General features: G+C 43.4%; 1 protein-coding gene across 1 annotated transcript in view; it reads left to right on the forward strand.

Moving 5' to 3' along the window:
- The window catches only part of ACSM1 (acyl-CoA synthetase medium chain family member 1), a 51339-nt gene that overhangs the window by 27419 nt on the left and 10132 nt on the right, over positions 1–13788 (forward strand). Inside the window, exons 5-10 of the mRNA XM_044233026.1 lie at positions 950–1090; positions 3872–4031; positions 4889–4968; positions 9880–10003; positions 11839–11919; positions 12801–12902. Coding sequence (XP_044088961.1) covers positions 950–1090; positions 3872–4031; positions 4889–4968; positions 9880–10003; positions 11839–11919; positions 12801–12902 — 688 coding nt within the window. The remainder of the gene's footprint in view (positions 1–949; positions 1091–3871; positions 4032–4888; positions 4969–9879; positions 10004–11838; positions 11920–12800; positions 12903–13788) is intronic.

The raw sequence follows: 13788 nt of genomic DNA on the forward strand, positions 1-13788 counted from the left end.
TCCGCTTCCAAAACTCTGATTCTGTAAACCTTCAGGCATTTTTTTGTGTCACCCACACACCATGCTGGGTTTGTTTTCTTGAAGTAACCCCTCAGTTTTTAAAGTCCTTTCCTTTGGCCTCAAAAGGCAAATATCACACTGAAGTCACATCTTACACTGGATTTTAAAGTCACACAATTAAACGAAAATGGTGTGAATAAATATTTTCTAAAATGCCCTTAAATTGCCAAAAGTCAATATGGTATCATATTGCACGAAGAGTCAGAGTGTCCTGGGATCATTTGCAATTTCTCTGATCAAACACCATAGAGAACTTGCATTTATGAGCCCAAGAGACTCTCAGTCTAGGAGAAACCCCCAAGAATCAAGGCACACTGGGGCACCCTAGAGATTCTACTTTCCATCTCAAGCTTATACCAGGGTGAATGTGCATGGTTATGGGGTAAAAGTCCTATTAACTTGGTTCATATAAAAAACAAGCTTAGCAGTGTGACTAAGAACACAGTTTTGGGTGTATTTGAATCCTGGCTGGACCACTTGCTGGCTACAGGTCTTCAGGCAAGTTATGAAAACCTTTCTGAGCCCCAGTTTTCTAATCCACAGAATGGGCACAATAAGAACAGTACTTGCCTTTTAGGGTTGGTCTGAAGATTAAATGAGTTGTTATTTGTAAATCACTTAGAGCACTGCCTGGAAGGGCTGTTTCAGTGTTTGTTACATGCTAAACAATCCATTTTGTTTCCCCTCTTTTTAAAATGAAGAAATGTCAGTCAGCTTACTCAACTCACTCTCAAACCCCATTTGGTTCCTAATACCAGGAGAACTGGTTTTCCCTCCAGTGTTAGATACCTCCATTTTTCTGACTCCAAGCCTCATATTGTTCCTTTTGCTTCTCTGGATGGAAAGAGAAAATATGACTTCTCCCCTTTTGTACTGAATCTCTTTGCAGATCAGCATCCCCAGATCATACCTGTATTAAGTCAAAGACCCTGGACCCAATGGCCATCTTCTTCACCAGTGGGACCACAGGCTTCCCCAAGATGGCAAAACACAGCCATGGGTTTGCCTTGCGATCCTCTTTCCCTTCAAGGTAGGAAAGAAGTCATTGACTTATGAGCTGGGCTGCAGATCTGGGGTGGTGTGTGCATGTGTGTGCATGCATGTGTGGGTTGGGAAAAGAGCTCTAAGCAGAATTGACCTTATTATGCTTCTCCCTTCTGTGCCCTTTGGTTCAGACTGATGAAAATCTGAGAGGTAAACATTGAGAATCCTAACTATTTGCTGACAGAGGCCTCTGATGACAAAGGAGGCACAAGGCCTGAGCACTTTGACCGGAGGTGTGTAGGAGAGCCAGTTTGTCTCTGTCAGTTAACTCAGGGTTTGGTAGGAAAATACAGAATGAACTCACAATGTCACCTGAACAACAGGTCCTTCCTTCTCCCCATTTATGGACAAATGAAACTTGAAATTACCCAGTTATGAGCCGTTAGGAAAAATAATACCTGGGACCAAGCCACATCATGGCCCTGTCCCTGATCTAGAATAGTCATAGAGGCTGAAGCTGTAGCCTTGGGTTAATCATTTAATCAGTTTATTTTTTGTTAAGATTATTTATTTATTTATTTAACAGAGAGAGAGAGAGAGAGAGAGAACACAAGAGAGGGAGAAGCAGGCCTCCTGCTGAGCAGGGGGCCGGATGCCAGACACTAGGATCCTGACCCAAGTCGAAGGCATATCCTTAATGACTGAGCCACCCAGGCAGCCCCATTTTATCAATTTTTAAACAGCCTCTTCTCCTTTCCGCCCTTTCTCTAGCTAATAATATTCAGACCAGAACAGATGCTGTATATTTTCTAACTTATTAACCAGATCAGAGGGCACCAAAAGTTTTTTGGTAGGCTGTGGCTAGCTGTGCTGATGAAAAGTTATACAATGATAACTGAATAGCAAAACCCTGGAGTAATGGGGGTGGGAAGAAGGGAAGGGCTTTCTGTGCCTCTGAATAACAGGAGCAAAGGCACAAAGATATAAAAAGTAATGTTTATACAACTACTGAGATTTGAGGGTGGCTGGTGCTCAGAGTGTGAGGTAAGGTATAGTTGGGAGAAGTTGAGAAAGCAGGGCCCAGATCCCATAGGATCTCATGGGCCTTGGTGTAGAGTTTAGAAGTTTTTTGTTTGTTTACTTGCTTGTTTATTTGTTTTTGTTTGTTTTTGTTTTGTTTTGTTTTGAGAGGGAGGGGAGGTGTTGGAGCCATGGGACATATTTTAGCAAGGGAAAGACCTGATCAGATTTGTGTTTTGAAAAGATCACGTGGCAGCACCTGGGTGGCTCAGTCTGTGAAGCATCTGGCTCTTGATTTCGGCTCAGGTCATGTCCCAGGGTCATGAGATTGAGCCCCACATTGGGCACTGTGCTGAACGTGTAGTCTGTTTGGGATTCTCTCTCTCCCCCTCCCTCTGCTTCTCCCCTCCTACTTCCTATTTCTGCATGTGCACACTCTCTCTCTCAAGAAGAAAGAAAGAAAGAAATAGAGAGAGAGAGAAAGGGAAAGAAAGAGAGAGAGAGAGAAGAAAAACGAAAAGGAAAAAAGATAAAAGATCACTAGCTGCAATATGGAGACTATGTTGGGAAAAATCAGAATAGAGTTAGATCGACTAGTTGGAGGGTCTTAGAATAATCCAAGATGGCAGTGGCTTGGCAAAGGTGTCAGAGACGTGAAGGAAGTTAACATATTTGAGATATTAGGAGGTAAAATGGATGGGATCTACTGTCTGTGGGAGTGATGTGGGAGACAAGAGAGGAGCCAGTCAATGTTGACTCAGATTTGGGGCTTGGACAGTTGCATGGATAGTAATGACATTCACTGAAATACAGAGAACACTGGAGGAGAAAGAATTAGTCAAAGGGAGTCAGGAGAAATTAGGATCTGGTGGATTTGAGGTGCCTGAGAGACACCCCAGAAGAGATGTTCAGTGGGTAGGGAGTCCGACGCTGAAAAGACAAATCCTCCTAGCTAGTAAATTCTTGTGGGTGAGCCACAATCCTGAGAGAGCTGGGGTGAGGGAGGGTTGATCATTTATCAGAGCCCTTCCCTATTAATTGTAAAGTTCCTCAAAGCCATAACCTGCTAATGGGAAAGGAGTTATGCTCACAGAGGTTCCTCAGTAGCAGTAAGGTAGGGTAGGGAAATGAGAAACCTTCTCCACTCCACCTTTCAGTTATTGCTTATTGTCTGTTTCCAGTCCTTTGCCAAGATAGAATATTAAAAATTAAATCTCTCTCTCTCCCTTTCCTCTCTCTCTCTCTCTCTCTCTCTCTCTCTCTCTCTCTCTCCCCCCTTTCTCTTTCTTCATCACAAATGACAGAAAGACCAATCTAAACATCTTTAAGCCAAAAAATGAGTACAGGAATTTAATGGATCCTGAGACAGAGCACTCCAGGGTTTGGCTTCAGACAAAAATAGTCTCTAGATTAGGTTTTCATCTCTCCATCTGTCAGCCCTGTTTCTGCTGAGTTTTGATGGTATTCTCAGAAACACTTATTATTCCTTGTTATCCCCAAATGGCTGCCAGCATTACCTGGGACTGTATCAGTAACAGAGTCAAATCCAAGAAAAGAGCTATAGATTTGTCCCCATATTCCCAGTCTTAAGAATCATTATAACTAAACCAGTTGAAGGCACACACGACCAGAAAATGGGCTTTGGCATACTCTACGGACGTGCTGTGGGAGTGTGTCTGGAGCCCCATTCAAACACATGCACTGAGAATGAGTGGTGGGTCACCACCTGAAAATCAGAGTCCCCAGCCCTTGATCACATTCTCTCATGGTCAGTCACGTAGCTGAGGTCACTATATTTTGGAGTTAGCAGGAAATTTCTGCAACTGAAGACATCTGATATCTTGTGGTGCCATTCGGACACGGGCTGGATTCTGGCTGTCTTCGGGTGCATTTTGGAACCATGGACAGCAGGGGCTACACTCTTCATCCATCATATGCCCCAGTTTGACCCCAAGGTCGCTGAACAGGTAAGAACACTAACCTTCCAGTTCTGAGAAACTCCTAGAAGAAACTTGTGCTTCCAACTCAAAAACCAGACCGTGCTGAAAAAATGTGACTTAGTTGAGGGTCCCCTATGCTGCTTTCCTAATGGCACATGGGAGAAGAATGAGGCACAAACAAGTCAGCTGTTAAGAGAATGGGAGCAGAGGACCACAGCTGGAAGGACTGTCACCCCAAACAACTCCTCAATCCTGAATTTATTAGATATGAGATAACAAAGGAGAAGAAAAGAAGGTTATACATTAGCCATCTGTCTAGTAGGTAAACAAGAAGGAGTGTGAGTCATATGTTGGTCACAAGTTTTAGAGGTAAACAAAGTAAACAAGAAGAGAAGTAGGGTGTGTCTGGGCCAGCAGCATGAGATTTGTAATTTTGCAAATGCACTTAAATGGATTACCTTAATAGGTGGCTTTCTCTGAGGTAGGGGAGACAAAAAGGCAAGTAGGGCAGTGTTCTACCCTGAGCCGGCCAAGGTTCCTAGCCGTTGGGCTTCAAGGATGTGTATCATCCCCTCCACCAGAGGCCTGCTGCTTGTACATGTTTTTCTCAAGGTCGTCTTTAAGCATGCTTGCATGACAAGCATAACTTCTCATTAGTTTAAGTTATAGTGTAAGCAATGTATTATCCTTACTCTTCTTGCTTTCACTCAGCAGTGCCTAATGCATGCCATGGACAAAATTGATGCTCAATATAGGGATAGTGAAAGAATTAAATAAATAATGGGCTCTCGTTAGAGGGGAGATCAGAATTAAAATGCTAATAATTAACTGATATTTTAAGTCTTTACTATAAAAATGAAATTTCTTCTCTCCTCCTTTTCTAGATGTTGTTGAAATACCCCATCACCCAGTGCCTTGCTGCGTCAACTATATATCGAATGATTCTACAGCAAGCTTCTACCAGGTATATTAGAAGTGGTGGTGGCTGGTCATAACAATCTTTGGGAAGGAATTAAAGGGATCCAGTGTACCATGGTCTATTTTTAACTGTGGTTCTTTGACATGTGTGTGCTTGTGTGTGTGTGTGTGTGTTAGGTAAGTGTTGGTGGTGATAATTAGTTCATTAAAGCAAGACTCCAAGATCCAAATGAAAAACACTCAGTAAGCCTTACATCATTGTGAGTTTATTCTTTTTTTTTTTGAGTTTCTTTTTTTTAATTTTTTTTCCAATTTATTTATTTTCAGAAAAACAGTATTCATTATTTTTTCACCACACCCAGTGCTCCATGCAAGCCGTGCCCTCTATAATACCCACCACCTGCTACCCCAACCTCCCACCCCTCCGCCACTTCAAACCCCTCAGACTGTTTTCCAGAGTCCATAGTCTCTCATGGTTCACCTCCCCTTCCAATTTACCCAAATTCCCTACTCCTCTCTAACGCCCCTTGTCCTCCATGCTATTTGTTATGCTCCACAAATAAGTGAAACCATATGATAATTGACTCTCTCTGCTTGACTTATTTCACTCAGCATAATCTCTTCCAGTCCCGTCCATGTTGCTACAAAAGTTGGGTATTCATCCTTTCTGATGGAGGCATAATACTCCATAGTGTATATGGACCACATCTTCCTTATCCATCCGTCCGTTGAAGGGCATCTTGGTTCTTTCCATAGTTTGGCGACCGTGGCCATTGCTGCTATAAACATTGGGGTACAGATGGCCCTTCTTTTCACGACATCTGTATCTTTGGGGTAAATACCCAGGAGTGCAATTGCAGGGTCGTAGGGAAGCTCTATTTTTAATTTCTTGAGGAATCTCCACACTGTTCTCCAAAGAGGCTGCACCAACTTGCATTCCCACCAACAGTGTAAGAGGGTTCCCCTTTCTCCACATCCTCTCCAACACATGTTGTTTCCTGTTGTCCTAACTAAAGAGGTAAAGGATCTGTACTTGAGGAACTATAGAACACTCATGAAAGAAATTGAAGAAGACACAAAAAGATGGAAGACCATTCCATGCTCTTGGATCAGAAGAATAAACATTGTTAAAATGTCTATACTGCCTAGAGCAATCTATACTTTAATGCCATTCCGATCAAAATTCTACCGGCATTCTTCAAAGATCTGGAGCAAATAATCCTAAACTTTGTATGGAATCAGAAGAGACCCCAAATCGCTAAGGAAATGTTGAAAAACAAAAATAAAGCTGGCGGCATCACCTTACCTGATTTCAAGCTTTATTACAAAGCTGTGATCACCAAGACAGCATGGTACTGAAAGATCCCCCCGGGTTTTAAGCACCCCTCCTCTTAAGCACTCTTCCTCAGGAGGAGACCCCGGGACCCAAAAACCGAGCTGAGGCCACAGATCAGATGCAAACAGCACGAGGTTTATTGAGTAGTCACAGGTACCTGCGGGCGATCAAGTCTTAGGAGGACTCGCGCGCCAGCCCTTTCTTCAGGGCCTTTTTATAGGGTTTGGGGAAGCGAAAGCATACGTACAGAAGCAGAAGCATAGTTACAAGGTTCTCATTGGCTGGTTTGAATGTAAAGGCATACTCGGTGTTTGCGGATTGGCTTTGGAGGACCCCAGCGCGTGAAGAAAAAGGCGGGGAGGGGGAGTGAGGAGGGGGAGCTGGACCTTATTACTCAGCAGAGAAACATCCTGCCTACGTGACTAGGCCCACGTACCTAGGCGACCCTCCTTGCCTACGTGACTATGCACATAAGGTATCCTGTTTAAACAGGAGACCAGTATCACCCCCTAAAAGCCAAGCGGTTACAGAAAGGCAAGAGAGCGGTTAAACAATTAACTGGGGGAAGGGTCTAACAGGGGAAGGGCAAAGCCAAACGATTACAGAAAAGCCAAGAAGCAGTTAGTTAATCAATAGCTGGGGGAGGGGGTTGTCTATATGCGGAGTCTTTCAGTACTGGCATAAAAACAGACACATAGACCAGTGGAACAGAGTAGAGAGCCCTGATATGGACCCTCAACTCTATGGTCAATTAATCTTTCTTTGACAAAACAGGAAAAAATATACAGTGGAAAAAAGACAGTCTCTTCAATAAATGATGCTGGGAAAACTGGACAGCTATATGTAGAAGAATGAAACTCGACCATTCTCTTACACCGTACACAAAGATCAACTCAAAATGGATAAAAGACCTCAACGTGAGACAGGAATTCATCAGAATCTTAGAGGAGAACATAGGCAGTAATCTCTTTGATATCAGCCACAGCAACTTCTTTCAAGATACGTCTCCAAAGGCAAAGGAAACAAAAGCGAAAATAAACTTCTGGGACTTCATCAAAATCAAAAGCTTCTGCACAGCAAAGGAAACAGTCAAAAAAACAAAGAGGCAACCCACGGAATGGGAGAAGATATTTGCAAATGACAGTACAGACAAAAGGTTGATATCCAGGATCTATAATGAACTCCTCAAACTCAACCCACACGAAACAGACAAACACATCAAAAAATGGGCAGAAGATATGAACAGACACTTCTCCAATCAAGACATACAAATGGCTATCAGACACATGAAAAAATGCTCATCATCATTAGCCCTCAGGGAGATTCAAATTAAAACCACATTGAGATATCACCTTACACCAGTTAGAGTTTATTCTTTTTTAAATTTTTCTCTTATGAAAGGTCAAACATACAGAGTAAGACATAAATGAGTAGAGGCACCTGGGTGTTTCAGTGGGTTTAGCCTCTGCCTTCGGCTCAGGTCATATCTCAGGGTACTGGGATCAAGCCCCACATTGGGCTCTCTGCTTAGTAGGGAGCCTGCTTCCCCCTCTCTCTCTGCCTGCCTCTCTGCCTACTTGTGATTTCTCTCTCTGTCAAGTAAATAAAATCTTTTTAAAAAGACATAAATGTATAAATTAATGAACTGTTGAAAAACACCTGTGTCACCACTCACCTGACTCACAAAAATAGAATATTGCCCACACCCCTGAGATCTCTATATAGCTCTCTTTCTCCTCTAAAGAAATTTACTATCTCAACTTTTATGGTGTTCATTTCCTGTTTTCTCTGATAGTTTATCTCCTAAGGAAATATCCCTAAACAAATTATTATATTTTACTTGCCTTTGATCTTTATGTGTTTAATCATATATTATTCTGTAATATATGGCTTCTTTTTTCAGCATTAGGTTTTAAGATGTGTCTATGTTGCTACAGGTTGCTATAGTTAGTTTTCATTGCTGTATAATATCCCATAGTATGAAAACATCATGCTTTTTTTAATCTGTTTTACCATTAATGGACAACTTGGATAGTTTTCATTTTGGGACTATTAGTGATTAATGCTCCATTGAATTCTTCTACATGTATGCTGATACATATAAGCATGTATTTCCGTAGTATTTTTCTGGAAGAGGAATTGCTTGTTCACACTTAACATGACGTTTTACCATGTGATTTTCCAAAGATTGAACCAATTTATGCTCCTGCTAGCAAGATAGGAGAATTCCCATTGTTTCATAACATTGGAAATATTTGTTATTGTCAGAATTTTAAAAAATTCTGTCAGTCTGATGGATGCATCATGTTCTCTTACCGCAGACATTTATTTTCGCATTTCCCCATGTTTGCCAGTTAATTTTAGCTAAACTGAAATATGCTCTTTGAAATGTATGGGCATTTATTTATCTTTTAAAGAGTGTGAGATAAAAATGGCTATTCAAAAATCAGAGTAACATGTCTTAAATATAGAATTAAAAAATTAAAGTGTTCTACGACTACCCTTATGAAACTAACTCTGAAACACTGTTTGATTTTATTCATGAAGCCTCAAGCTGAAACAGAATCCTCAAACAGAATCCAACGATTCTGTTTCCATCTGTATTTCAAAGCTCATATTAAGCTACTTTTTGAAACATTCCTCAGATTATGATCTTTGTCCAAACCCAGTAAAAATATAACCAAAACATAGCTAATCAGAGCATCAGAGAATCTGCTTGTTTTATCTACTTCGGATAAAGCTGCAGAAGGATGAAGAAGACACCCTCAGTGAACTCAACCCTCCTGCCCTTGACTTGGACTCTGGTGTACCAGGACAAGGGATGAAGATAAGAAGGTGAACCAGGTGTCTGCTACCTCTCTCATCCCCAAGAGATGACCTGACTCAGCCCAGGCCACCCGGTACTCAGACCTCAATCATGTCTCCCCACCTCCTTCAGGGAATCCATCATTATTTTGTGGGGTTTTTTTTATTAGCAGAAAATTTTATGGGGAAGAATGAAAAAGAGGATTTACGTCATGCAGTGTACCTACTACTGATGTTCACAGCTGACTTTAATGCTCTCTCTGAAATTCTTTCTCTTAGGGCTGCTACAGCAACACTGTTTTCTTTTCCTGAACTCACCCCAGTCTTCCTCGATGTCCTGGGCAATTCATTTCTACCCTCTAACTTGCATCCTCTGCTCACAAATAAAAAAGCCCTTCAATTTGCATGACCCTACTCTTCAGAGAAGGCAATGCAGTTCTGTTAGCCTCCTAACATGCTCTTAGGATCTTATCCCCCAGCACATTATGGTTTATGAAATACCCCTTATAGCCATAGTGAATGTGAAGACAATGTCTGATCAATACATCTTTGCCACCTTTTTATGTCAGCTTCCAAAGTTGATCCAAACCTTTGATCCAAACCCATTAGCCTCACCACCATCACCTACCCCTTGCCAGGAGATGAGTGACCTCCACTTGGCTTTGACCAAATTGCCGAAAAGGCAAGTAAGAACATGAGGAAGCAGAAGCATGAGTGATCCAGATGAAGAGACTCTGAGCTCTTAACACTCTGGGCCTGGGGCAGAGCTTCCAAGGCCTGACTGCAAGTTCTCTTGTCACTTTGCCTTCCCTGAAGTCTCAGGTTCCCCACCCTGGAACACTGCACTACTGGCGGGGAGGCTCTGCTGCCGGAGGAGCAAGAGGAGTGGAGAAGAAAGACAGGCCTTCTGCTCCATGAGGTCTATGGCCAGTCAGAAACAGTAGGTTGATGTCCTTTCTGGGTCAGTCAGGATGTGCTGAACTGCTGAGCCCAGCAGAAGAGCTGAACAATGAATGTGCAGAGGCCCCATTCTGCTCCCAGCATTGCCTGAGGCCAATGGGTGGCTCCAGATTTCTAGGCTAGTTTGCCCCAAATCAATTTGCAAAAAGACAATTCACAACTCATCAGTCTGTCAGGAGGCCAATGTCCAGAAAAGTATTGGACGAAACTTTAAAAGGGGTCTAAGGATGTGGTGCCACCGTCCCTGTGATCATGCACTCTAGGGAGCCCAGAAGGGGTGGCAGGTTGGGAGGTTCTCTCCAGTAACACGGAGGCCCCCATCTGTAAGTCCTGCCCACTTCACCATCCCTTCCTAGGGTGAAAATCACAGGCAGCTAGGAGCTGGCCCCAGAAGTTCCTTTCTGGGTGTTTATATGGACAACATACAGGTTTGACTGTGGGACACTAACTGGTGTTGTGGAGGGAGCAGAGACTTTCTTTATATACCACACACACACACACACACACATAGTATGACTCCCAAAGACATCACTGAGCAGCCAGGTGGCAGGGCATTCATAGTATCATGCATGTCTTGAACCACAAAAACTTTATCAATGATAGTAGGGGAAGGGACAGGTATCTTTCCTCCAACACAATTCTGAAGCCATTTCTGTCATTGGGTAGAAGCACTTTCCCCAACCTCCTTGTTTTCCCTGTAGCTGAGAGAGGGATGACTACCATTTCAGGATCTGGAGGCAAATGACTATTTTAGCCTCAATTAACTTACTTTTCTGACTTCTTTGCAAAAAAAAAAAAATATATGCTTTTAAATCATCAGTTAATTGATCTGCTTTGAGGCCTAAGAAATACTAAGACTCTAGTTTTGTCCTTGGATGATTCATGTTTATATTTGGACAAGGAGGAAGGTGGGTTGAGAACTACACTATGCCCATGACCCAGGTCCATTTGCAACAACAGAATACTTCCTAATACCTGGATAGTGCTTTATTTCTGAAAGTATTTTCATAGCTACTGACTCACTTGTGGAACATTTCCCACATGCCTGCACCATGAGCAGCAGCATAGCAAAGGGGGAAAGAGCTTTCCTTCTCAGGAATTCAAACACTGGTTCAAATCTCAGCTTGCCAATTACAGGCTTCAAGACTACAGGCTGAGCATTGAACCTTCCAGAGTCTCTGCTTCTATGCCTCCAAATTAAATATATAACCCAATCTTGCTGAGTTGTGATAAGGGAAATGAAAGGAGGTGTAGAAAACTCTGGGTACAATGTTCAACCCCTTGTACATGCTGACCTTGTAGTTACTCTTGTTTTTAAGCAAGTGTTACACTGGATGCTAGGATAGTAGAGATGTTTGGGGCAATCGTTGTGGGAACACCACAATCTGAATATTCTTCACACAGCTCTGAGTCATTGAGACAGGGTTCCTGTCACTGTTTAATAGCCTGAGTCAGTGTTAAATGATTTTATGTCTTCCTCTAGCCATCAGACACACGTCTCACATACAGTGGGCATATAACACCTCTTATTACATGGCCACAGCACCAGGATCTTCACTTGCTTCTTTTTTGGCTTTTCTCACTGGACCTGGTAGCCCCAGGAGCTAGCACAGGCCCAGTCCATGTCAGATGTGGTTAATATCTGCTGACTGGAGTTGGGCCAATGCCTTATGCCTAGAATCTGGGCTTTCTAGCTTCCCTGTAAAGGCTCCACATCAAATGACATTAGTGGGTGGGGATGCTGTGTGTGGCTCTTGATGCTTTATAGTGAGCCTGGATCTCTGACCAACCCCATTTTCTTTCTTTTGTGAATAGGGAATATGTTGTAGCACTCTCCGGGGAATGAAGATCAAGCCGGGTTCCATGGGGAAAAGTGTGCCCCCCTTCGATGTCCAGGTCTGGTCCTAAAGGCATTTGTTGGGAGCAGTTAGAGCTCAGCTGGAATTGGACAATTGTGTGACACCAGACCACCGAACCAGCTGTGCCCTCTCCACCCCACCCCCTACCCCAGTTGTTGTCCTCTCCGCTAGAAGCCTCACACATAACAGATGGCACCAGAGCACCTGAAGAGAGCACTGGCAGCTCTCTCCATCAGCTGGTGCTTCTAGTTTTTCCTGATCTGTGTTTTCTTCTTTTTTTTTTTTAAAGATTTTATTTATTTATTTGACAGAGAGAGATCACAAGTAGACAGAGAGGCAGGCAGAGAGAGAGAGGGAAGCAGGCTCCCTGCTGAGCAGAGAGCCCGATGCAGGACTCGATCCCAGGACCCTGAGATCATGACCTGAGCCGAAGGCAGCGGCTTAACCCACTGAGCCACCCAGGCGCCCCACTTTTTTTTTTTTTTTTTAAGATTTTTATTTATTTATTTGACAGAGAGAGATTACAAGTAGGCAGAGAGGCAGGCAGAGAGAGAGGAGGAAGCAGGCTCCCTGCTGAGCAGAGAGCCCAATGCGGGACTCGATCCTAGGACCCTGAGATCATGACCCGAGCCGAAGGCAGAGGCTTAACCCACTGAGCCTCCCAGGCGCCCTGATCTGTGTTTTCTAGCCTGAAGACTCATTTGCCATGTCTGCATATCCATGAGACCAATAGACCCATAACTTGGGTTTTATCATTTCCTGATTTCAAAGAGTTCTGACAGTTGTCATCTATTTTCTGGCGGGGCTCCTCCCCCCATTTATTCTCAGTGGTGTCACACAAATGGGCAAGTACTGTGCGGGTGGGGCAGGCATGCTGGCATGGCCCAGCAGTGTGGGATTCACGACTTCTTTTTCCAGATCATTGATGACAAGGGCAACAGCCTGCCGTTCAACACTGAAGGTAACATTGGCATCAGGATAAAGCCCACCAAGCCCATTGGCATCTTCATGGGCTATGAAGTAAGTGGCGATCCTCACCTACCCCCTTCCAGGCCCCCAGAATCCCTTCAGGGACCTGTGTGGGTGCTAAGGTGGTAGATTCAACTCTGCACCATGAAGCTTCTTCATAGCTCCCTTCAGTCACTCCAACTCAGTAAAGCCTGTTCTAATTAATCTCTAAGCTCCTAGGGTGTTCTCACATCCCTTCCTGTCCCAGCCATCTGGCACTTAAGTGCCGAAGGGTAGAAAGTAGCACCCCAGACTTGGGTTCCAATGATCTCTTGAGGAGGCTGAGTATGCAAGAAGCCTTGATTGGGTTCCAATCCTACAGTCCCACTTCCTAACAGGGTGTGCACAAATCTATTATCCTTGCTGAGCCTCCAGAGAGGACAGTGGTGCTCCCATTTCACAGAGGAAGAAACTGCAGATTACAAGCTTTATATGTCTTCCCTATGTCAAGTAAATGGCAGGTCTAGGAATCAAATCAATATCTTTTTGGTTCTCAAACCCTACATACGAAAGCCAGGGATTACATTAAACTATAATAGGCTCTAAGGAAACCTGAACCTCTTGACCACACAAACGCTGAGATTCCAAAACTGGTCAGGGGAGAGTGAACAGACCTTGAAATTGACTTTAGGCTCATCTCCTTTCTCCATAGGAACAGCCATTGGTGTCACTGTTGGCCTCATTCTGTGGCCTCCGGTGGTGGGTGGTGCTGCTCCTTTTATGATGTTATTGCCCCAAAGCAAATATGCAGGCCCTAGGTTTATTTCACAGTAGCACAATTTTAGGCTTGGATAAAAGAAAAAATAAACGGAGTAACATGTATATGGATCAGTAGCTCTCAACACTGCTTGTATGCTAGAATCAGTTGAGGAGATTTAAAAAAAAAAAATCAATTCTT

This window comes from Neovison vison, chromosome 14, assembly GCF_020171115.1.
Source record: "Neovison vison isolate M4711 chromosome 14, ASM_NN_V1, whole genome shotgun sequence".
Classification (NCBI taxonomy): domain Eukaryota; kingdom Metazoa; phylum Chordata; class Mammalia; order Carnivora; family Mustelidae; genus Neogale; species Neogale vison.